Source organism: Oryctolagus cuniculus, chromosome X (assembly GCF_051225735.1).
Source record: "Oryctolagus cuniculus isolate XC-2025 breed Fujian yellow rabbit chromosome X, ASM5122573v1, whole genome shotgun sequence".
NCBI classification, from domain to species: Eukaryota; Metazoa; Chordata; class Mammalia; order Lagomorpha; family Leporidae; genus Oryctolagus; species Oryctolagus cuniculus.
Genome location: NC_142888.1, coordinates 13,795,421 through 13,821,850, shown reverse-complemented (window position 1 = coordinate 13,821,850; position 26,430 = coordinate 13,795,421). Strand labels below are relative to the sequence as shown.

The following is a 26,430-nucleotide window of genomic DNA, read 5'->3' as shown; positions in this document are numbered from 1 at the left end:
TGGCAATTATTACTGTGTCATTTTGACCTCAGAACCTACCAAAATCTGCTCTGTGACTTTTTAAAAACAAAAATATGTCAGAGAATATGTAGCACTCTATGATATGGCACACAGATCAGCCAAAACATTGCTTATAAAATAAAACTAAGTTATATACTATATATAACTTTTTGAGGATATGTTATTTATAATGAGTATGGGCTACAAGAATTTGTGTCACCTTCCCAACACTTCACCCCTTCAAGTTTCCTCACCTCACAATCTATATGTACATTATCTTCCAGAAAAGTTCCTGTCCAAGGAGTACACCTGGGGTGTGGAACACTACATCCAAAAGCCATAACAATACTACAAGTTACAACAACAATCTATAAGAGATAATATAGACTAACCCAAACCTGATTGGCTTTTATTTACTATTCCTGGACTAAGGTCTTCGCATGAGTCTAAGTGTGGTTTCATAACCAAGTCCAGTGTGGTCAGTGGCTATGGCTACCTTTCAAGGCAAAGCCAGCAGGCAACTCAGTGCATACCCAACAAGCTGATTGGTTGGTCACCACTGCAAAGGTATCCAGTCCATCAGGATATTTGTAGCCATCGGGCTGTATCCATCTGCTTGGGGCAGAAGTCCAATAAAGTCTATTTGCTACCTCTCAAGAGGTGACTCTAGATGGCTCAGCAAAATGAATATAATTGCTTTCAAATCTGTAAAAGAGTCACAAGTTAATCCTATTAAATCATGACATAAGGTGGTGCTGTGCCATTGCCACAAGGCTGACTGCTTAACCAGTGACAACCATTGCTTTGGGTTTAGCCCCAAGAACAGGATTTTGTCCAGCCCTATATTCCATAAGTGGGTGAACTCAGAAGTCTTGAACAACTTCAGAGGTATAGTATTGTCCTCACCACCAGAGGACTCAATCATTACAATTGCCAGGTTGTCTCCAGCACTGGATGTAGCCAAGGGTCGGTGACCCCTCCTCCCAGAACACAGAGGACAATTTCTTCCATCTCTACCTCCCATCAGCTGTATGGCCTTTTCTCCATCTCCCACCAGCTGCTTTGGGGCTGCAGCAGTTGCAGCATCACCCTCTGTGCCAGCTGTGTGCTGCCCAGGCTTTGGATCTTGTCTCTCAGGTGGTCATGGCCCACTGTTTTACAAAGATCTGAAGGCCCAGGTGGTCCTCACCTTAGATGCTCTGGTTGGGTACCTAAATGGTTTTCTTAGAAGAGTGCTCACCCTCTCCGTTACCATAGGTCTTTGTGCAGGTCTGTTTGTGCCATTTCCAGTGTAGCCACCATCCAATCCCCACCACGGGGAGGGAGTGCAGCACCGACTGGTGCTCACCTTTGGTGAGGCCTCAGGCTCCTGCCTGGCCCTGGCACTGAAGCCCCTAGTGGGCACATCCAGCCCTGTGCCCAGTACCAGGGAGAATTCGCCTGTAATCCTCGCATAACTGAGTGGAACCGCCCCACTGAGAGAGAACATGCTGCAAGTCTGGGTGCTGGAACCCAGGGCTCTTAAAGGGGCTATGCCATGGATCCTATTGCAGGGACAAAGCCAGTAGGAACTTGCAGAGGACAGAACATCCCTCCCTGTCGCCCACAAATATTCCCAAGGGCCTGGAACTTACAGCCAAGGGTGCTGAGATCAGCGGCCTCACCCACCCTCACAAGCTGCCAGCAGCTTTTCTTGTAGCAGGCATTTTTACCTTTTTCTAGGTCTTTGGTTCCTTTTCCTGGGTGTTGCAGCTCCCTTACTTGTTACTTGTTGCTTCATTAGGGCTGTCTGATTCAAGGTCTCTCATTGCCACTCCCACAGCTGCTCCAGCTGCCACTTCATTCTTCCCACCCCTTCCTCAGAAGGAAGGGAGATGGAGTGTGTGGCCTTGGAGCTCCTCATGGCTGCTCTCAGTATCGATTTTTTTTTTCATTTTTTCCTCCCTGAGGTGTTTGCCAGCTCTTTTCTTGGCATTTTGTCTGCAACTCAACATTATCCTCTACCCACAAGGCATCGAGAAGGACTCACACCACAGCATCAGCTGTCATCTGGGTTTCCCTCTGATCCATTTCTGCTTCCTCTAAGGCAGCCAGCAGGCCCCATTGCCTCCTGCCCACAAGCCAATTAGGAAGACCCACCTGGTGGCCCCCGTTGTACTCTGAGTACATGTAATGCCTTCTCTGTACTAATGGGGGCCACCTACTCCAGCCCACTCCTGGGGAGTCACTTGGGCCCACAAGGCCACAGCCACAAAGCACCACATACTTATGGCTAGCCACTCCTGAATTCTAGCCTCCAAGGGAGCAAACGATTCTGTACTGGCCAGAAAGGAAACTTGCCAACATCTAAGCGTATACCCAGGGCTTAGGGCCCAGGACAAGCAGATCCAGATTCCAACAGGTCAGAGAACAACTCAGAGACGTTTATGGGTTTGTATCTCCTTTACTAACAATGGTGGTGAGAAATGCACAAGGAACAGCCACTAGCCCCCATGGCAGTGGGGCTACAGTACATTGCCACCTTTATGTCTGTGGCAGCAGACTCACACACAGACATCTATGTGTATTCACATATAGCCACGTCCATGTGTCAATATCCATCCACCAGCAGCCACTTTTACCCATGCCCCCTCCAAGTTGTTTATATGGGCCTACACACATTGTGGCTCAGGGCCAAATGATTACATTAACACAGTTGCGGGCAGCTAGCAAGCAGGTGAGCCTGTTAACATGACAATGGCTGCCATAGAGGAACACACAGAATGGTGAGGACACTTGGTATCTTCACCTTCCCAACAGTGTCACTGCCACCTATGTGGGATACTCAGATACAGTTCCAAGCTTCTGGCTTCTTTCTGCACCAGCCCAGGTCATTGTGACCATTTGGGGAGTGAACCAGCAGATGGAAGACCTCTTTCTCTATCCCCATCACTCTGCCTCTCAAATACATACATCTTTTTAAAAAATCCCATACTCGAGTACCAGGGTTCAATTTCAGGCTGCAGATCTTGATCCCAGCTTCCTGTTTGCTAATGCAGACCCTGGGAAGCACCAGTGATGGCTCAGTTACTGAGTCCCTGCTACCCATGTGGGATACTTGAATTGTGTTCCAGGCTCCTGGCTTTAGCCTTCGCCTTTACAGACATTTGGGGAATGAACCAGTGGGTGGGAGCTGTTTCTCTCCCCCACTCCTGCCTCTCAAATAAATGAATACTTTTAAAAACCTGGCCTTCACTTAAAGAGCTTGCCAAAGCATACTTTGGACAACCTAATAAAACGCAGTGGGCATTTTAAATGTAGAGAGCTTTGTTTCTTCCACACCAGAGAAAATACTTTCAGCAGAATGCCTTCTGAGCACACTCATGTGGGGTGGTATCAACATTTCTCAGAAACTCCCAGAACCTGATGTGCATGAAACACATAGTTTGTGCACTGTGCGTAATTACACTGGGCAAAGGACACTGGAAAAGGATGCAGGACACCTTCCAGGCATTAATTTTTTAACTCTAGACACACCTTTTTAAGGATCTGGCCTGACTGCCATTGCCACAGCCTCATCTAAGCGACCATTCAGCTTAACTTAAAAGTGACTCACATTTAAGAGTTTAGTTTCCCCAGGCCCCCAACTCACTGGCCTCAAGACATTTTTCACTTGGTTGCTGTTATATTATCTCCGACGTTCTTTTGACTTGTTCTTTACATCTTATGGTTTAATCTCACCATTATTTTTTACATGACAGCTGTTCTTAGAATTCAGTGTACACGAGTGGGTCTTGATTAGCCAGATATCCCCAGTACTAGTACCATTACCAGTATAGCTGGAAGTTGAAGCTTGGCACTTTTTTTTTTTTTGACAGGCAGAGTGGACAGTGAGAGAGAGAGAGAGAGAAAGGTCTTCCTTTGCCGTTGGTTCACCCTCCAATGGCCACCGCGGCCAGCGTGCTGTGGCTGGCGCACCGCACTGATCCGATGGCAGGAACCAGGTACTTATCCTGGTCTCCCATGGGGTGCAGGGCCCAAGGACTTGGGCCATCCTCCACTGCACTCCCTGGCCACAGCAGAGAGCTGGCCTGGAAGAGGGGCAACTGGGACAGAATCCGGCGCCCCGACTGGGACTAGAACCCGGTGTGCCGGCGCCGCAAGGCGGAGGAATAGCCTAGTGAGCCGCGGCACCGGCCCTTGGCACTTCTCAAATCTGCTTCACTTCCTTAAATGTGAAAAGAGCTATGGCTGCATCACCAGAGGGCACTAAAAGTGAGTTTTGCCTAGGCAAATAGGACCATCCCTAATTTCTCCTGAGAAGCAGACCACCTGCTAAGAGTATCCTTGGTTAGGCTGGCTGGTGATCTCTGTCTTCTCAAGAAAAGAGTTCAGACGATAGCTAATGAAGTACACCTGACAGATAAAGACGGGCACTGAGGCAGAAAACTGAGTGTCTGCCTTCGCACAGACTGGAGCTTTTTGTGCATTCAGGGCGAACTTCGGATTTTTCTCCCCCAGTCTCCTGTCTGGAATGTTACCATAAAAAAAGCTTCCCAGGCATGGGACCCCACTTAGCAGGCCCATATCCCTCTCCCTGCCTAACAGTACTGAGTCTTCCAAAAAGCAAGTGCTTGAGTAATGTTTGCGAAACAAATGAGACAGTTTTCAAGAAGTGTAATTTATTAATTTCTCCAACATTCTTGAAGAAGTTAATCATATCCAAGTATATAATTCTTACTTTTACAAAACAGACTGAAAGTGAAATGGAATGCAAAAGTTATCATCTTTTACTTTTTTCTCTAATCCCAACCATTTTACTGCTTAATCCTTTCACATTTCCATTAGTATTTTATCTTGCTTGGCATCACTAAATAAAATCGGAGTTTTCCTAATTCATTACATAAATAGGAAAATTCATACTTTCAAAACATTTTAAACATCAATAAGCATATGACATATCACTCATAAATTTGAATTCAGAAGTTACATAAACTTTCAATTAAAAGATGCAACATTTAAACAAATTTCCAAGTTAACACACAAAACAGGAACATAGGAACACAGCATCTCCCGATACTTTACTAGTGAGAACATTAATTCATGAACTGTCCTCTTCAAAAATAGTAAAGTATCTTCTTTAGCCTTTACTTGGGGCAAGGAAGGCTGCTGGTCAAGGCCTTGGAACGTGCTCTGGCCAAGGCACTAATGCGAGCCCTGGCCGCAACTCTGGCTTGGGCTCTCTCTTCCTCATCTTGCAGTGCCTCTTCATACCAGTCTGGGAAGGCACTGGGCACGGTATCATGGATCTTGGCCAAAAACTCAAGGACTCTCATCTTGCTGGTTTCAGCATAAGATCTTGGACCCCACAGCAACTCATAGCGTGGAGGATCACTGTCGGGCACCTGGCGGTACTCCAGGTACCTGTCCTGCACCAAATCTTCGGTGACGAGCTTCTTGGGATCCCCAAAAATGAAGTGAATGCTATCTTCATATACGCCCATCATATTCAGCACTTCCCAGACTTGCTCTTCGGTGGCACAGTTGCCCTTTGTGAAGATCACACCCAAGATAATCATCAGCAGGCCTGTCTTCGGCACACCTCTGTTATCAGTCACTCTCGCGTTGCAGTTTGGCTCCAATTTGTTGACCAGGACATAAATGCTTCTGTTGGGATCCACTTCTTTAATATCAAGGCCAAAGACCAGCTCCAGGCGTTCCGAGGCTTTCTTCAGGATCTCAGGGAAGTGATGCTTGTACATCTGGACTACATTTTTCAGCATGTCTGCCTTGGTAACAGACTCTCTCACTTGATACTTGTAGAGCAGGTAATGCACCAGCATGGCAACCCTCTCAGCTAGAGGGCCACTTTGCAAGTGCTTCATGGCAGCCCGGGCCTGTGAGGCACTTGGCCTTTCTCTACCTGGGTTGTTGGTGCCTTCTTTAGATCTTGCGTATGAAACAACTGCAGCAGCACCAGTGGCCGTTTCAGGCTCTTGCTCATTGCTGGGTGCTCCAGCAGCAAGTGGCTCTTCGATAATATCTTCGGTATTGGAAGCTGAGAAAGAGGGCGACTCTTCTTCCTCTACTACAGTGGCCTGAGCATGTTCCACACTCTCCTGTTGTCCTCGTGCCTGGCGACGTTTCTCACGGGCACGCTGCTTACTCTTCTGACCCCGGGGCATGATGACTTTGCTCAGAGACGGCAGGCAGGAGGATGGGACAGAGGGCAGGCGAGGCAGTGGCCTGGAACAAACAGGATGAGATGGTGTGATCCCTGCTTCAGCAGAGAGATACTATGTTGGCTCTCAGAGGCCACCTCCACAGGTTTCCTCGAGGGCACTTCTCAAGGAACACCCGAGACTTCACTCCTCTGATGTGCCTTTTCCTTACAGAAATAATTACAGTGTGCCTTAGGCTTCACTTGTCCAGCCTGACCTGCGTTTCACTGGGGGTTGACAGTATCTGGTAGGTCCAGACCCTGTGGCGACACTGCTGTTCTGGGGTTGGGAATATTTTTTTCAACATACACTTAGGAGCATTTGAGAGGAAATCTCATTTGATCCTATATGCCTGGGGACACTCTGGGATGGCAGCAATGGCAGAGTTCTGTGAGACCCTTTTTATGCCGGGGTAATTAGACTGATCAGTCCTCACACTCCCTCCCTATAGGGCCCAATTCTCCTTTTCCCAGCTGACCTGAGAACTACCCCTTAAAAGCAATGCCTTCATATTCCCGAGACTCCGGAAGAGGAAAATAGTAAGGCCACAGAATAACATACTTTCCCTAAGGCCCCCATCAGGAAGGGCAGCTTGTGTAGGTCTCTGTAAAACCCCCAGGGTCATCTCAATATTCAAGGTCATGACCCCCTTTAGCTATAGTGCCTGGTACCATCCCCTCTGCAGACTTGAGGTCTCTACCAATCAGACCAAGACTTGCATTCACTTGATGTCACAAAGTATGCAAGTTGGAGGGGAGGTGAGTACTGACTGACAGAATGAGATATTCCCAGGGCTTCCCCACACTGTCCACAAAGGCAGGATCTGCAGCCCTCAGTCAGCACTTGGGATCCCAGTAGAGACTGGGATCACCTCCCTTCAATGACCTACCACTGCCCTGTCAGACCAAGTCACCCCTCTGACTAATAAAGACTAAATAAAGTATACCTTTACCCGAAAGCCATGCTGATGAGCCATTAGGGCTCCTAGTGGTGGCAGTGGTACTTTGTGGGGCCCAATTGTCCTGGGTGAGAAAGTCCCTTCAGCCTCTGCTCAGAGTTCTGAACTTAACCCCCGAGCAGCCCCAAAACAGCTCCCTCTGCTTGCCTGAATTGTCTAGCCTTAGACCCAGGCTGTTGCGCACCTATGCCGCCCTCCCCTCCTCGGACCCCCTCCCCCCACACCTCTCCCCGCGCCTCTTCCCCAACCCTACTTGCAGTTCCTCTCGCTCCTCCCCCCTTCCGCAGACCCCCCTCCCCGCTCCTCCCCCCCTTTCTTCTTCCCCCTCCCCCTATGCCTCCATGTCCCCCCACCTCCTACTGCTCCGCCCTCTCCCAGCGATCCACCCCCCAGACTCTCCCAACACCTCCTCCCCGAGGCTCCACCCCCTACCCCACCCCACCCCTTGTGGCCCTGCAGCTACTACCCCCACAGCTGCCCCCTACTGCGACCCATCCCCTCCTCCATGCTCCCCCAACCCCCGCAGCAGCTTCTCCTCCCACCTCTCCCCCCTCCTCGCCCCGCCGCTCCGTCTCCTGTCACACCCCCCCACCTCCTATTGCCAGCCCCGCCCGCCATGTTCCCTGCCCGTACGCCTTCGTGGCGCTGTGCCCCCTGCCGGCCTCCAGAACTGAGCACCGAGGCCTTACAGCCACGCCAGGAGCCTCCCAGGGCTGACAGAAAGGCGGCGCTCTAGAAAGTTCTCCACTCTTCCGGGACTTTCTCACCCAGCTCCCATAGGGGGCGTTTCGCTGACTCGTGAGGCAGACCCGGAGCCGCTAGGGGTAGAAGTGGCCTATGTGTGGCGTCTGCCCAGGCTAACAGTGGTCGCCGTGGTCTGCGCGGATCTTCGCTATGGGGGAGGGGCAGTTTCACTCAATTCATATACGGCTGATCACAGGCCTCTGGATTAACGTCAGTATTCTGGTTCAATTTTTTCAGAGACCCCAGAAGGGGGCGTCTCAGGGCAAAAAAAAATCAAGTGACCCCTGCCTGAGGCTTTTTAAGGCTGGTGGCAGCCGCGGGACTACAGGGCTCTCCTTCTGTGGGTAGACGGTCTCCTCAGACCTCACCCAGTGGTCTTACCGTCTGGCGAGGCCTGGACTGCTCGGTCCGTCGACTCGACGCTACCCCTCTGGCAGAGGTCGGTACTCCAGTAAACTCCAGGAGCGGAAGTCGGGGGGCAGCATATCCGGCGGCTCTTGCGTGGGACCTTCCAAGGTGGCCGCGGGGGTGGTACCGTGGTTTTGCGGCGAACCCTGTGTTACCGAATGGGAGGTACCATAAGTTCTCTCCTCGGAGGTAAGTCCATATTTTGTATCCTGGCTCACCGTTGAAGTCCGCTTTGGGGAATGTCACCTCCCCGTAAGCTCTGGACAGTTTCGAAACTTGTACCCTTAGAAAGAATGAGTTTGCTTCCCATTCGTGATGTGTGATGGCGAGACTGCGGCACAAGATAGGGGGCTCGGGACAGATGCTGAGCCGTAACAGAAAATTCAGAGTGACCCTGCTATCTCTTCACTAGCCAAATTTAGGCGTGTGGGAATTTTCCCGAAGATACGCTTTCTGTAGAGGGTTGCGTAATTTTCTGAGACTCAGATTTGATTTTATTTAGCATTGTGTTGTACTACATAGTGAAATTCACTTTAATTTTCACTCACATTATAGCAACAGATGTATTATATTACATGCTCTATAATTTGTCCACCAAGGCTCTTGGTTTTACCACAGTAAAACATTTACAAATGACTCATTTTAATTATTAATTGCTTTTTCTTGGGTTTTCTAAAAGGATTATATTTCGCCAAATAATTTCTATTCCTTTTTGATACTTCTAGAATCTTTTTTTTGTTTTTATATTATGTACATGTATTCTGGTAGCATACTGCTATGTCGTGTTTTTTACTTTAATGGAAATGCTCCTAACATATACATTTTGGAAAATAGGAGTCAGTTTGCTAAATGCTGCTGAATGTGTTTGTATTGATTGTTTTTTTCCAAAAGCTTTTTCTGTACCTTAGAAAATGTTCAAATGCCTTTAAAAATCTTCTCTCTTAATATGGTAGCATGTTAGGCAGTTTTTCCTTTGCATCATAGCATTTTTACATTCCTTGGGCACAGAATGTATTCACTGATATCTTGGACTTGCCATGTATTTAACATGTCCTTTGTCTCTGTGTGGATGCACTTGGCTCAAGTGTCCTTTTTTTTTTTCCAAAAAATTTATATTTTATTTCTTTGAAAGGCAGAGTGACAGAGACAGATGGAGAGACAGGGAGGGAGGGAGAGAGGGAGGGAGGAAGGGGGTGGAGAGAGAGAGAGAGATCTTCCACCTACTGGTTCACTCCCCAAATGGCTGCAATGGCCAGGGCCAGGCCAGGTCAAAGCCAGGAGCCTAGATCTGCAGCTGGGTCTCCCACTTGGGTGCAGGGGCCCGAGCACTCAGGCCATCTGCTGCTGCTTTCCAAGGCACATTATCTGGGAGCTGGATCAGAAGTGGAACAGCCAGGACTCCAACCAGCTCCCCTATGGGATGCTGGTGTCCCTGGTGGCAGCTTAACCTACTGTGCCACAACGCAGGCCCCTTTCATTTGCAATTTCAAATTTAATGGTTATATGCATTCTTTTTTGTTGCTTTTAATCTTCATTTTTACTTTTTATTTTTGAGATAACTTGTTTTTAATTTACATTATAGCCAGAGGCTTAATGTTACACTAAATAAAGAGTTAAACAAATAAAAAGTAAACAGACCACATTACTTCTGAGTTTATTAGGTGAAATATATCTTCACATAGAAAGCATTTTTCATCTGCCATGTGGTAATGCTATTTATTGTGTTCTTATATACTTTAAATTCTTTCTTTTTATACAATATTATTTAACTGGTATCACTTATTTTTTCTTTTGTGATTGATGATAGTTATAAAATTGTCCACTTTATATTTTTTTTCAAAGAATTTGTTTTTGTTATTTGGCTCCACTGTCTTATTCAACATTTCTGTATTTATATTCATTAATTTCTATATTCTACTTCTTATTTAATATGTTATTATTTTTCAAGCTTCTTGAATTTTTGCGTGTTTAAAATTTTTTTGGATTTTTTTCTAATCTATTTAGAGCTATAAATATCCCTGTGAGTACTGTGTGAGCTGTTTCTCACAGAACATATTAAAGAGCTTTACGTGTAGTGCATGAATATTTTATAGTTTGAATATATGAGGGTACTTCAAAAAGTTTGTGGAAAATAGAATTAAGACATAAGTTTATTTTGGTGCAAATTTTTTTAATCTATACATTTTTTAATCTATACATTTTCTTAAGAAGCATTTAAAAGAGTTTATTTATTTATTTGAAAGTCAGAGTTACAGAGAGAGAAGGAGAGACAGAGAGGGAGATCTTCCATCTGCTGGTTTACTCCCCAGATGGCCACAATGGCCAGGGCTGGGCCACACCAAAGCCAGGAGCTTGTAACTTCTTCTGGTCTCCCATGTGGGTGGCCAAGACCCACACACTCGGCCCATCCTCCGCTGCTTTTCCCAGGCTATTACCAGGGAGCTGCATCAGAAGTGGAGCAGCTGGGACATGAAATTGTGCCCATGTGGGATGTAGAGTCATAGGCAGCAACTTTACCGGCTATGCCACAAAGCAAGCCCCCAAAATATGCATTTTAAATGAACATTTTGAAGATTTGTTGTAAAAATACAAATATAGAATAAGAATAGAATGAAAAGAAGACTAAGGAAAAAATGAATATTCAATAAGCTTTATTTTGATAATGCTTAATTATGTACTTTAATTCATTGATAAACATAGGTCAAATATTTGAATAATACTGCATTTATGCTTTTCATATAATTGATGACATTGTTTATATATTCTTTTTTTAAAGATCTATTTATTTATTTGAAAGGCAGAGTTACAGAGAGAGGGAGAGAATGAGAGAATCTTCCATCCATTAGTTCATTCCCCAGATGACTGCCATAGTCAGAACTGGGCCGGTCTGAAACCAGGATGCAGGAGCTTCTTCCAGGTCTCCCACGTGGGTGCAGGGGTCCAAGCACTTGGGCCATCCTCCACTGCTTTTCCAAACACATTAGCAAGGAAGTGGAGCAGCCAGGACATGAACCAGCACCCCTATGGGATGCCGGCGAAACAGGTTTTGGCTTTACCTGCTACACCACAGCGCCAGCCCCTATATATTCTTTTATAATATGCATTTTATTTATTTGAAAGAGTAACAGAGAGAGAGAGACAGCGAGAAAGAGGTCTTTCACCTGCTAGTTGGCTTTCAGATGATCATAACTACCCAGGCTGGGCCAGGTCAAAGCCAGGAGCCAGGAATTCCTTCTGGGTCTCCACTTAAGTAACAGGGGCCCAAGTACTCGGGCTATGTTTTGCTGCTTTCCCAGGCACAATAGCAGGGAGCTGGATTGGAAGCAGAGCAGCCAGGATTTGAGCCAGTACTCCAGAGAAGGGATGCCAGTATCATAGGCAGTGACTCGACACACTGCACAACAAAGCTGGCCCCATTCTTTATATATTCTTCAATTGATCTCAATCTCAATATCAATTGTTTTAGAGCTCACTTACTCTTTATTCTGTAATTGATTTCTAATATATTTGGTCATAGATAACCAACTCCCAAACATAACAAAAATATGCTTCGCAATTAAGGCTAAATAAGTTCTAGGTGAGTAACTTTTTGAAGCTCAGATTATTACAAAATAATCTGGTAGTTTACCCATATAAAATGTTACTAATAAAAATTCATTATTATCACAAAGGAAGCTCATTACTGCCTAATTATAATAAAAGTCTAAGAAATATCCAAGATGTTAAACAGATAAGAATAATAAGCTAATTTATGACAAATAAATGTTTATGTGAACTATACATAGAAATTATAAGGCATAAGCCCCAAAGAAGGGAGTAAGATATAGTATGGGAGAAATTTATACATTGCCTAGCCTTTGTCTAGAAGGACTAGCTTTTTAGCTGTTCATTTCATAAAGAGGTGGCACTTTGCCCAAAATTAATCACTGTGGCTTATTTATGCAACTGATGTGGTTATTCGGTTATTCTCAGAGAGATCAAATTTTGATATTCACATTGATTTTATAATCATGAACCAGCTATTATGGTCTAAGATGATTTTGGCAAGTCTTTTGTGCAACAGGCATCTTTACCCCTCTCTGCTACTTCTGCTGCACCTGAAATTTATATCTAATCAGTGGGCTTATAGTCCCTACTTTACTGAAAGTGTCTTGAGCCCTAACAGTTTTTCACATTATTAATCTCTGCCCCATTGAAAATATACTTACTTACTTTAATTGTATTTGAGACAGAACGTGTGCATGCACATACATACCAACACATACACATACAGAGAGAGAGAGAGAGAGAGAGAGAGAGAGAGAGAGAAGCGAGAATGAATCTGCCATCTGCTGGTTCACTTCCCAGATGCACAAAACATCCAGTGCTGGGAAAGGCTTCTGGAAGTCAGGAGACAGGAACTTTATCTGAGTTTCCCGTGTGGGTGCCAGGGACCCGTGCTTTTGAGTCATCATCTGCTCCTTGAAGGGAATGCGTTATCAGGAAGTTGGAATCTGAAGCAGAGCCAGGATTTGAACCAGGCACTCCAATATGGGATGAGGGTGTACCAAGTGAGTTCTTAACTGCTGTGTGTATTTCCTGTCCCTGACTCATTTTTAAAGTGTTAATCAATTACTGGTTTCCATATTTGTTTCCAATTATTAGACCTGGGGATGAGTTGAGATTCGTGGCAATACAGAGGTAGTTTTAAAGGGGGAAAAGAATGCTTTCATCATCTTATAATTTAGGCATATCATCTGTCATAATTTTTAGTTTGTATTTTTAGTATGCTTCTAGAAATTAGGAAACACATTAGCATTGCCTTTTTCTAAGTTTCTAAGAACAGGAATAATAGAACAGGAACTACAGACTTAAAACATCCTCAAAAACTAATATTCCTAGGACTGCAGTGAATGCTCCAAAATCTATTTTCTCATGTATATGTATGTCTGAGTTTTAAAGTTCCAATCCTGGGGCCAGAGCTGTGGCATAGTGGGCTAATCTTCCACATGCAGTGCCAGCATCCCATGTGGGTATTGGTTCATGTCCCGGCTGCTCCTGTGCTAGGGCCCTTGCATCTGTGTGAGAGACCCCAAAGAAGTTCCTGGTTCCTGGCTCCTGGCTTCGGATAGGCCCAGCTCTGGCTGTTGCGGCCATCTGGGGAGTGACCCAGTGGATGGAGGATTCTCTTTCCTTCTCTCTCTCTCTCTCACTCTCTGCCTCTGCCTCTCTGTAATTCCGCCTTTCAAATAAGTAAATAAATCTTTAAAAAATTCTTCCACAGGGAAGTAGAGATATAGGAAGAGAGACAGAGGGATAGGGGACTTACATTCACAGGTTCACTCCCAAATGCCACAACAGCCCTCATTCAAGCTGGGGTCTGGATGCAGGAGCCAGAAACACAATCCAGGTCTCCGACGTGGATAGCAGGAACACAAGCACTTTGAGCCATTATGGCTGCCTTCCAGGGTCTGCAGTCACAGGAAGGTGGAGTCAGGAGGTGTCATGGCCTGGTACCAAACCCTGGAAGTCTGATGTGGAACTTGGGCATCTTAACTTGCATTTTACCCTCTAGGACAAATACCCACCCCTCAATGCAAGTTTCGAGTACCATAAATTTGTATCCTAAGATTAAAAAGAAAAACATTTTTTTTCTTTGACAAGTTCAGTGTCAGAGACTTAGAGGGAGAAATAGAGAGGCAAGAGTGATCAAGAGCAAGAGAGAGAGAACTTCCATCCACTGCCTCATTGCTCAAATGGCCATAAATGCTGGGATTTGGCCTGCCTGAGGCCAGGAGTTGGACATCCCATCTGGGTCTTTCACAAGTTGAAAGAGGCCCATATACTTGGTCCATAATCTGATGCCTTCCCAGGTTCCTTAGCAGGAAACTGGATCAGAAGTAACAAGCCCAGAACCTCAACCAGCATTCCCATAAGCGATGCTGTTGTTGCAAATGGCAGTGTAATGGAGTGTGCCACTCTGCTGGCCCCGGTTCCTAGCTTATAGTTTTTCATGCTACTTAACCATAGACGAACAGAGGTTAAAAATTCAAATAAGTAGCTAGCAAAGTTGCTTAGAGGGATGTTGCTTAAATACTCACATGTATTTCTCAAATACTATATTTATATATAATTTATAAATAGTACTATAAAATATTGTAAACTGTATATTATATAGAATATGCTGATAGTATTCACATTTATTTATTTTGTATTTTTTCCTTTTAAAAGTTTTGTTTGTTTTAGTTTATTTTAAATGGAGAGGGAGAGAGAGAGGGAGAGAGAGAAAGAGAGAGGGAAAGAGAGGGATCCATCTGCTGTTTCACTTTTCAGAAACCCATAACAGCTGTGCCTGGGTCATGCCGAAGCCGCAAAGTCAATGTGGATCTCTCACATGTTTGCAAGGGTCCAATATCTGATCGTTCCAGCACATTCATAGGAGCTGGAATCCCAGCCAGAGCTAAGACTGGAGCCAGACATGCGGATGTGTGATACAAGTACATCAAGTGGCATCTTTTTTTTTTTTTTTTTTTTTGACAGGCAGAGTGGACAGTGAGAGAGAGACAGAGAGAAAGGTCTTCCTTTGCCGTTGGTTCATCCTCCAATGGCCGCCACGGCTGGCGCGCTGTGGCTGGCGCACCGCGCTGATCCGATGGCAGGAGCCAGGTACTTCTCCTGGTCTCCCATGGGGTGCGGGGCCCAAGTACTTGGGCCATCCTCCACTGCACTCCCTGGCCACAGCAGAGAGCTGGCCTGGAAGAGGGGCAACCGGGGACAGAATCTGGCGCTCCGACCGGGACTAGAACCTGGTGTGCTGGCGCCGCAGGCGGAGGATTAGCCTAGTGAGCCGCGGCGCCGGCTCAAGTGGCATCTTAATCACTGAACCAATCCTGCCCACTGACAAAATCCATTTAAAGTAAAAAACGAGCATAAGAAGTAAAAAAATATGTTAACACAGGACAGCATTGTGGCACAACCGGTTCAGCCACTGCTTGTGACATCTGTTTCCCATTTCTGAGTGCCTGTTCGAATCTTTTCTGCTCTGCTTCTGATCCAGGTCCCTGCTATTATTCCTGGAAGAGCAGTGGAAAGCAGCCCATGTCCTTGGGCTGGTCTCAGTCATGTTTGAGACCTGGAGGGTTTTGGTCTGGCACAGGCTTGGCTCTTGTGGCCTTCTATGGAGTGAAACAGGAGATGGAAGGTCTTGTTCTAGCTTTGTCTCTCTGTTTCATTGTGTCACTCTGCTTCATTGTGCCACTCTGCATTTTTGTTTTTAAAGATTTGTTTATTTGAAAGGCAGAGTTATATAGAGAGAAGAAGGGACAGACAGAGAGGTCTTCCATCCTCTGGTTCACTCCCCAAATGGTTGCAACAGCTGGGGCAGAATCAGGCTGAAGCCAGGAGCCAGGAGCTTCTTCCAGGTCTCCCACATGGGTGCAGGGGCCCAAGCACTTGGGCCATCTTCTGATGCTTTGCAAGGAGCATTAGCAGGGAGATGGATCAGAAGTGGAGAAGCCAGAATTTAAACTCGTGCCCATATGGAATGCTGGTGTTGCAGACACCTGTTTAACCCACTGTGCTACAGCACCGGCTCCAAGAGGAATCTTTTTAAAAATATTTATTTATTTTACAGTGAATAAGGGAGAGAGAGAGAGTCAGAGACAGAGAGAGTGAGCACTCATTCATTAATTCATTCCCTCAATGCCACAGTATTCTTGGTCTAGGCTAGGGGCTGAATCCAGGAGCCAGAAACTCAGTTCAGGTTTCCCATGTGGGTACAGAAGCACAACCAGTTTGAGTTATCACTGCTGCCTCCCCGGGGTCTGCATTAGCAGGAAGGTAGAGTCAGGAGCCAGAGTCTGGTATCAGACCCAGGAACTCTGATATTTCACTTGGGCATCTTAAGCTGAGTCTTTTTTGTTTTAATTTACTTATTTGAAAGTCAGAGTTACCCAGAGAGAAGGAGAGGCAGAGAGAGAGAGAGAGGTCTTCCATCAGCTGGTTCACTCCCCAATTGGCCACAACAGCCGGAGCTGTGCTGATCCGAAGCCAGGAGCCAGGAGCCATCCTCCGGGTCTCCCATGCAGGTGCAGGGGCCCAAACACCTCGCCATCCTCCACTGCCTTCCCAGGCCACAGCAAAGAGCTGGATCAGAAGTGGAGCAGGCAGATCCCGAACCGGCGCCCATATGGGATACTAGCACTACAGGCGTTGGCTTTACCCGCTACGCCACAGCACCGAACCCTTAAGCTGAATCTTAACCACTAGGACAAACAATCATATCCAATGCAAATTTTGAGTAGAATTAATTTGTTTCTTATCTTTTAGAAAATTTATTTATGTATTTGAAGGCACAATGACACAGATTGAGAAGGATAGACAGTAACACACATAAACACATGCACAGAAGGAGAGAGAGAGATTTGGCTCACTCCCCAAATGGCTATAAATACTGTGGCTGGGCCAGGTGGAAACCAGGAATTTGGCACTGCATCTGGATCTCACACATAGGTAGCAGAGGCCCGTGTACTTGGGCCATCATCTCCTTCTCCATCTTCATGAGCAAGAACCTAGATTGCAATTTGAGCAGCCAGGACTTGAACCAGCACTCCTATAAGGGATGCTGGTGTTGCAACTCATTGTTGGCTCCTGTTTCTGTCTTAAAATCTTTCATGATGCTTAAAAATAGAAAAGGGGAAAATTTGTATAAGTAATTAGCAAATTTGCTTAGACTGGCATTGCTTAAGTTTTCATATGTATTTCTTAAATGTTATATTTACATAATTTATAAATATTATATCATAATAGACTGTAAATTGTATATTATATAACTTTCTTACAGTAATGATATTGTTTTCCTTTTCATATTTTTATTGATTTATTTTTGTTTATTTGAAAGGAGGAGGGAGAGAGAGAGAGACAGAGAGAAGGGAGACAGAGGGAGGGAGATCCCTCCCCCTGTTTCACTCAAAGACATCAACAGCAACTGGTTCTGGATCACAGAAATGCTAGGAAGTCAATGTGTGTCTCTCACGTGGGTTCAAGAACCCAAATACTTTAACTGTCACCTGCTTTCTCCCAGGGTGCAGTAAACTGGAATCAGAACCAGAGCTAAAACTGGAACCAGGCACTGTGATATGGAATACAAGCATCCCAAATGGCACCTTAACTGCTGCAGCAACACCACACCCTGAAAACATTCATTTAAATTAAAAGAATGAACATGAAGAATTAAAAATTTCATAACACGAGCTGGTGTTGTGGCACAGCAGGATAAGCTACTGCTTGTGACGCCAGCTTCTCATTATTGGAGTGCCAGTTGAAATTGTGTCTGCTTACCTTCTGATCCAGCTCCTTGCTAATGTGCCTGGCAAAGGCAGTTGAAGATGGCCCGTGTGCTTGGGCCCCTTGCGCCTACGTGGGAGACCCACATGGAGTTTCAGGCTCCTGGCTATAGCCTGGGCCGTACCTGGTTGTTGGCAGCCGTTTCGGGAGTAAATCACTGAATAGAAGATCTCTTTCTCTCTGTGTCTTTTGCTCTCTTTCTCTATAACTCTGCCCTTTACATAGATAGGTAAATCTGCAAAATTTGTAACAATATAGTGCTTACTTAGATCATCATTTCATAACCTCAGCGATTTTGATGTTCTGTTTAGATGTAGTATTGCTAGTGCACAAGATGAAGTAAGTGGTTGTACAATCACCTTGAAAGTTAACAGATTTCAATAATACAGTCTCTTTTTGCTTTCACTGTCATATTACATATCACATATTTTAATGGATATTTCATGTTTGTTAGTTGAATTGAAGTTCAAACTCATCATGTAAATTAATTTAACTGTAGAAAAAATAGGAGAAAATAAGATTTTAATTATTTCCTATCTTTACACTTTCTAGAGACTCTTAATGGGTTATGACTTTTTTTTAGTAAGAAAACAGATATATGTGTTTTCTATGGAGAACTTCAAAGAGTGTAAGATTTTTCCCTTATTGCAAGCTAACAAGGCAGCCTGTCACAGTTTCATGGTTGCTGGCAGAGATACATGGCTCTTCCTGGGTTAGAGACAAAAAATGTTATAACACATAGCGCTGGTAGTAGCCAGAGTTTCAGCATTTTCTTACATTGGCTTCTCAAGCCCTGGTCCTGCAGGATGACTTGATGATGCCCAGGTGACATTAGCACATTTGGTGGGCTGTGTTTCAGGAGAGGAACTTAGAACTTAGGAAACTTGAATCTTGTACAATGGGCAATAAGCCTACCTTCACTCTTCTCTGGAGATGGTATATTTATCTTCCAAGGATGTTCTCTACAAAAGTTCTGTGAAAAGACAGTCTGGAACAAATGACAGTTAGCATCTCACTTGGAAGATGTACAGAAATGCAAGCAATCGATGAGGAATTGTTCCGTAAGAGTTACATGTTCCATTTAACTGCCAAAGTCACTTTGATACGTGATTTTGTCCTTCTTAGACTTAAACTTTCGATTAAGTAATATGAATGGATGTGGTTGGGGGTGGGGGAGCACATGAATACCTCATCTAATCCATTTTCTTAATATCTACATGAATGTTACATTTTGAAGAAGAGAAGTATTAGGGTGTCAGTTAAAATCCACATGAACAAGTTGGTTTCATGCATTGTATGTTTAAGTGACAAGTTACAAAATGCACTTGCTATTGTGGAGATTATGTCAGATGAGTTTATGCAATAGGAAGTTAAAGCTTAAGCAAAAGAAAATAAGATTCTTTTGTTTCTATTTTGTATATACAATTAAAATATTCTGTAAAAATAAGCAGGTGTGTCCTCAAATGGGATGAATTAAAATTATAAAGTACAGATAGTTAAATATAATGATAGCTGTAGAAATGGGATGAATCTTTATTTCTCTTAAATTTTACACACACTTACTCTGCTCTGACTTCAAGGTCCTAAGTTTTTCAGTGGCACAATAAGCATTCATTTTCTTCCCTAGTGAAACATATTTTGTGGTCTCTAATATCCAATGAAATATAATAATGCATGAATCCTTACCAGTGTCCTAATGGAAATATTATCTGATTACAGAAAAATCTTTCAAGCATGAAATATGAAATTTGATTTAAAGGTTTACAGTTAAACATTGTGAGCCTTATAATAATCCCCTTACAAAAAAACCTGAGGAATGATCCTCATTACTTTAGAATATAAAAGAAAATGCCTCTACTTTTGTTTTTGAACCTAGCAGTGAATTTAACACATGGAACTTCTTGTTGAAGAGGTGTAGTAGGGTACTTTTGGAGGAAACCATCTTCAAATCAGCTTAAATCACAAATACTCACAGAACTGCTAAAAATCTTCTGGTTATTATATCACTTATCAGAATGTGTTGAAGCTATGTTTCAAAACCAAATATGGCCATATAAAAACTGCCTGTGAAACAGTCCAAAACATATCAGCTCTGCCTCTGAACATTCATGAGAGTATAAAAATAAAAACACTGAATATACTGTATTAAGTTAAAGATCCTTTAGGATTAACATTTATTTCTTGCTACTAGTTTATAAACATGCCAGTGATTACTGCACTAAATGAAAAAAAAATCTTATGAACTGACCATGATGACAATAATACAAAAGTCCACATTTTTAAAATACAAATTTGAATTTCGCCTTAGCATTGACATGAAAACAGGCAGTGACTAGAGTTACATCTATCCTTCCCAACTGTCTCAAAAAATATGTGCACTCTTACAATAAAAACAGTTCACCAGCTGTTTATGTAAAAATGATTTGACGAAAAACAAGCATGGCCATATGGTGCTCTAGCTCTGCTGTGGGAGCATGAAGAATAATTTCGTAGGCTGTAGTACATAATGGTCATGCTAAGTAGGGTGTCAACTCTTGCAGGCACATTACATTAATAGTTAATCTGTCCTTTTATCCTCTAAGTACTTACATTTCTTAACAGCTTGTAGTTTGGAAACAAGTTAACAACTCACTGATTAAGAATTAAAATTTTAGAAATGACAAAATATTTGATGTAATGTGGACATACACAATATTCATTTACTAATTAAAGATATTGTTTAAATAATGCATTAATTAGATGATATTAATGTGATAGGGCAGCTGGTTCTCATTTCTAACTAGAGATTCCAAAAATATGAATAGCTGAAGGTACTACACCATTGATTTAGAAGGAAAAAGTAGTAATTAGAAGAGGCACTTCATGTAAGAGCCAAATCAATGTGCACTCTTGCATTGCTACAGAATAATAAGTGTACCTTACTCAGTTTTATTTTCTTTGCAATGTCTGATGCTGTGTCTTGCACATAGTAAGCATGTAATAAATATTTGCTGAATAGAATACTCTCAGAAGGAATGAGTTATAAATGCTACCACAGACCCTTAACTCTCTTAAGTTTATTTAGAACTTCTGGAATACATCAGAGAATAATGCTTACCTATTACATAGATAGCATACTTAAATATTTCTTAGGTTATTAAATTTGACTCTCGTATTAATTTTCCTTTTTGAGTTGTTTACATATTGAGAGCTAGAGTTCATTGAAAAACAAACTGAATGACCTAGCTCTCATTCAGAAAATCAGAGTACTTAAGGTCCTTTAAAAGAATAAGGTGGAAACTAAAATGGAGAAAGAAAAAGCTAGTTTAGAGTCTGGTCATTCACATTCTTACGCTTTAGTCAATACTCTAACAGAAAGTTGTTCATTGACATGTAGCTCTGTCATTAATAATTTCAAAATGTCAATTGAGTGTCATGGTGACATTAATAACTGAGAAAGAAACCACAGCAGAGATAGTTCTGTAAGAAAAATGTTGCAGACATGCCCTCTATTTCTAGAATTCTTATTCTCTGTGATTTTTATGGTTCATTTGATACATAATATGTGTTTTTTTCCCTCCCATACCAATTCCAAGACAAATATATTAATCTTTTATCTCAGAGATATACAACTACACATTAAAGAATTTCAGATTGGTAATGATTTCCATGTTTACAAATAGTAAGCAATTAATGTTTGGTTGATTGTGTCTCAAAGGACATGATAAAAGGCTACAATCTCTTGTATGAATACATGATACTGGTTCATGGAATGTAACAGACATAATCAGTAAGGATGTATTAGGAAAGTCATTGGAAAGAACATTCTATGAAACAAAAGTCATTGAATTGCTTTAGGTATGGATAGTGAGAGCCCCAAGGCTTGATATTAAGTAATGGAACAAATAAATACTGAAATCACAGAAGTACTAACAATTTAGTCAATGACAACAGCAACAGATCAAAGTTCACAAGGTTGGAAGACTCAAATTATTATCCGTCTATGATTTTAATGTATAAGAAAGATTAAGTTTTTCAGTTGAGTTTGTTTTATATGTTACACAAAATCTATCTAAAAGACAATTTTCCAGGATTGTACATCTTTTTATTGATTGCTACTATGGCATGTAATAAAAGTAACTGATTTTTATCACTTTAAGGTATGTTTTTTATAAAATAAGAAAGATCACTGTCCATTTATTGAATACAATAAACAGTATTTTGAGTAAAATGTTAGATTCATATATGTATATATATTTAGATTTTCAGGGCAACATAAACATTTGAGAAAGCACGTGTACTGGTATTGAGATACATATTCATCCACATTGGGGCAGTATGTGTAGAACGAGGTAATGAATGACACTAAACAATAAAATAAAATGCTACTTAATGAAATAAAAGTCATCTGCCATTAAAAAACAAGGGGGAATTGAGGTGTCTTGATTTATGAGTATATATATATATATATATGACTTCTATTTTTAAAATAGTCATTGTATGTCATTCAGATCTTGATGTTCAGATGTTTAAATTTTTTAAGATTTATTTATTTATTTGAAAGAAGTCAGAATTACAGAGAGAAGGAGAGACACACACATACACGGAGAGAGAGAGAGAGAGAGAGAGAGAGATCATCTATCTGCTGGTTCACACCCCAAATGACGACAATGGCCTGGGAGGGGCCAGGCAGGAATCAGGAGTTTCTTCCGGGTCTCCCACATGGGTGCAGGGGCCCAAACACGGGCCATCCTCCACTGCTTTTCCAGGGCATTAACAGGGAGCTGGATCAGAAGTGCAGCAGCTGCGTTGTGAACTGGCATCACAGGAGGCAGCTTTACCTGCTAAGCCACAATGCCGGCCATCAGATGTTTATTTTCTTAAGTAAAAAATTGGCCGGCGCTGTGGCTCACTAGGCTAATCCTCCACCTGTGGCGCCAGCACCCCGGGTTCTAGTCCCGGTTGGGGTGCCGGTTCTGTCCCAGTTGCTCCTCTTCCAGTCCAGCTCTCTGCTGTGGCCTGGGAGTGCAGTGGAGGATGGCCCAAGTACTTGGGCCCTGCACCCCATGGGAGACCAGGAGGAAGCACCTGGCTCCTGGCTTTGGATCGGCGCAGCGCCGGCCGTAGCAGCCATTTGGGGGGTGAACCAATGGAAAAGGAAGACCTTTCTCTCTGTCTCTCTCACTGTCTAACTCTGCCTGTCAAAAAAAAAAATTATGTGAAGGGGCCGGCACTGTGGTGTAGTGGTGTAGTGGTGTAGTGGTGTAGTGGTGTGGTGTGGTGGGCTGGGCCTCCTCCTGCAGTGCCAGCATCCGTATGGGCACTGGTTCTAGTCCTAGATGCTCCTCTTCCAATGCAGCTCTCTGCTATGGCCTGGGAAAGCAGTGGAAGATGGCCCAAATGTTTGGGCCCCTGCACCCACGTGGGGGACCCAGAAGAAGCTCCTGGCTCCTGGCTTCGGATTGGCCTAGCTCTGGGCGTTTTGGCCATCTCTTGTCTCTCTCTCTCTCTCTCTCTGTGACTCTGCCTCTCAAATAAATAAATAAAATCTTTTTTTAAAAAAAGAATTATACAAAGTAGAAATAAAAATCATACATACTTTCCTATAAAGAGGTAGCTTGTGTACATATATGACAGAACCTCTAAAAGTATATGGAAAATTGAATTAAAAGATAAGTTTATTTGGGAGCTGTCGCACCCCCTCTTCGTGGAGGAACGACACAGGACCCTGCGCTGTTCTTTCGTCTGCTCGGCCCTCCCCGGGTTTGCTGCTGGTTCTTCCCGGGTTGGCTACCGTCCCTTCCACCTCCGTGGAAGGGCGGTTCCCCCTGCCACATTCCCCACTTCCGCGGGGGAGCGGCACACCGCCAGCCGGCTCTCTCGGGGGCTGCACAGGTGTTCCTTCAGATAGATGTTCCTCTTAGATGTTCCTGGTGCATGCTGTCTCTCTCTTCCTTTATAGTCCTCCTCCGCCAATCCCAACTCTGCTACCCACACGCCGAGTATGCTGCTCTCCTCCAATCAGGAGCAGGTCCCACAGTTTATTGGTTGAACTGGAGGCAGCTGTGTAGAAACTGTTTCCCTTCTCAGCGCCATATTGTGGGAAAGCAGATGCATAGAATAAGTCTTAATTCCAGTAACTTAGTCTAGCCCGAGTTGCTCCCAGTTGCTCCCCACAGATCCCCCTTTCTTTTTATTTTTGGCGTTGATACGCGCCTGTCTTCGGTGCCCCGCGGCACACACTCTGCTCTGCTTGCTAGAGTTGCCCACAGGTTCTTACAAGTCCTATCAATCAGGCAAACCGAATCCGGGTCCTCTCTTCGCCATGTTGTGAGGAGGTTTTTAGGCGCTGATGCGTGCTTGTGTTCGGTGCCCTGCAGCGCATGCTCTGCTCTGCCTGCAGGTGCTTACAAGCCCTATCAGGCAAACCGAATCCAAGCCTTCTCATTGCCATATTGTGGGGAGGCTTATTGGTGTTGATTCGTGCCTATCTTCGGTGACCTGCAGCTCATACTCTGGTCGAGCTGCCTGCTGGTGCTTATCGCCCTAATCAGGCAGACCGAATCCGAGCTCTCTCATTGCTGTGTTGTGGGGAGGCCTTTCTCTATTTCTCTATCTCCGGGCATTCCTATTTCTCTCATTTTAGTTCTAAACTTCTGTTTCTCTTATCCCTGCGGCTTCCCGGCGCCCGCCCCGAGGCTGCTTCTCGGCGGCTTCCCGGCTCTGAGCCGCTTCAGCCCGCACAGGCTCCCGGCTCTGCGCGGCTTGGCTTCGCGCACTCCGCGGTCTCCACGCCCTTCGCGGCCACACCACGGCCTCGCGCCAGCCCCGCGTTCCCTATCTATTCACGCCCCGTGCTCTCTCTGCACACGGCGGCTTCCGCGAGTCACACAGCCCCAGCTCACGTTTCCGCCACCACCGGCATTCAGTCCAAGTTCCCCGGACTAACCTGGCGAATTCCAACCTGGTGGCCCACGTCTCTGCCTCTGGTTCCAGATCTTCGCCTCTTGCTCCCCGGGCTGACTTGAAGAATTCCAAGATGGCTTCCGTTTCCGCCTTGGCCTGCACTCGCGGCTTCATCCTCCCTAACATTTTTCTCTACCCGGTATGTTTCCCTAAGTTTTCTTCCAACAATATTCCTCCCTCATTTCTCCTGGCCTCTCCCCACAGTCCGTATCCAAGTCTAAGTTTCTTATAGGTTTCACTTTCATTTTCAACCTGCAGTCCGTATCTGAGTCTAAGTTTCTTCTTGCTTTCACTTTAAATCCTAACTTCTTTCCCACAGTCCGTATCCGAGTCTATGCCTAGGCTTTCGATAGCTTCTTCCGGCACCTTTTCTGTCTGGCTTTTCCCTAGGCTGTTTGCTAGTCTCTCTCTCCGGCATTTTCCACTTCTTCCCGTTTCTTCCCTCTTAGGTTTCCCATCCGAGTCACGGCACCATTATGTCGCTCCCCCTCTTCATGGAGGAACGACACTAAGCCCTGCCTAGGCTTCACATCCAAGTCACGGCACCATTATGTCGTTCCCCCTCTTCGTGGAGGAACGACACAGGACCCTGCGCTGTTCTTTCGTCTGCTCGGCCCTCCCCGGGTTTGCTGCTGGTTCTTCCCAGGTTGGCTACCGTCCCTTCCACCTCCGTGGAAGGGCGGTTCCCCCTGCCACATTCCCCACTTCCGCGGGGGAGCGGCACACCGCCAGCCGGCTCTCTCGGGGGCTGCACAGGTGTTCCTTCAGATAGATGTTCCTCTTAGATGTTCCTGGTGCATGCCGTCTCTCTTCTCCTTTATAGTCCTCCTCCGCCAATCCCAACTCTGCTACCCACACGCCGAGTACGCTGCTCTCCTCCAATCAGGAGCAGGTCCCACAGTTTATTGGTTGAACTGGAGGCAGCTGTGTAGAAGCTGTTTCCCTTCTCAGCGCCATATTGTGGGAAAGCAGATGCATAGAATAAGTCTTAATTCCAGTAACTTAGTCTGGTCTGAATTGCTCCCAGTTGCTCCCCACAGGGAGCAAGTAAATTTTTCAGTCCACACAGTTTTTTCATAATATGCATTTCCATGAAATTTTGAAGACACTTTTCATATTTTTTGAATGTTTTTTCACAACACTTTAAGTTTTCTGTAATATTAGTTGCAGATACTGTCCCATATATATTTTTTCCTCTGTTCATTCAAGTACAGAATTTTATTTTTGTAATTAAATCTATCATTATTTTTATATGATTTCTGTATTTGAAGTTGTATTATAAAGGTTGTTCTGTCTCCCATATGTTCTTTAATACTATTTCAGTACTTTTTAACCTTTACATTTATAATACATTTTCCAGGCAAAAATCATAAACAGGTGATCTACAGGCAGAATTTTTCCTGGAATTTTTTTAAATTCACACACTGAAGATTTTGTGGTTGTTATTAGTTCATTTTAATGTGTTAATATGTGTGCTAATAAAATTATTAAAGTACAATGTACATAAAAACAGAAATGTGAACAAGTCATAAATGTAGAGTATGATGACGTTTTACAAACCAAGAACTCATGTAATCACCATCCAGATCAAGGAAAAAAATAAACAGCAGAGACAGTACTGGGGAAAAAATGTTGTAGACAACACCATTTATTTCTAGAGCCCAAGGATTGTCCACACACCTCCTTGTAGTTCCTATTTTTTTCCAACGATAACTACTTTCCTAACTTTAAAAAATTCTAAAAGATCAATGTGCCAGCTTTTGAGCTTTTTATAAATTGAAGCAATGGTACAGACTGGGTTTCCTATGATTATTAGCTATTTGTACATCCTGTTTTGTGAAGTGCTTATTA

General features: G+C 44.1%; 1 protein-coding gene across 1 annotated transcript; it reads right to left on the bottom strand.

Annotated features, from left to right (window-relative positions):
* Nucleotides 1–4,700: 4,700 nt before the first annotated feature.
* LOC100351536 (melanoma-associated antigen B10) lies at nucleotides 4,701–8,749 on the bottom strand. Its single transcript, XM_008272476.5, has 2 exons — nucleotides 8,284–8,749; nucleotides 4,701–6,225 (listed from the first exon to the last, which is right to left on the bottom strand). Exon 2 carries the CDS (start codon nucleotides 6,162–6,164, stop codon nucleotides 5,127–5,129), a length of 1,038 nt encoding a protein of 345 aa, XP_008270698.5. The 5' UTR covers nucleotides 6,165–6,225; nucleotides 8,284–8,749; the 3' UTR covers nucleotides 4,701–5,126.
* Between the last annotated feature and the right edge of the window lie 17,681 nt (nucleotides 8,750–26,430).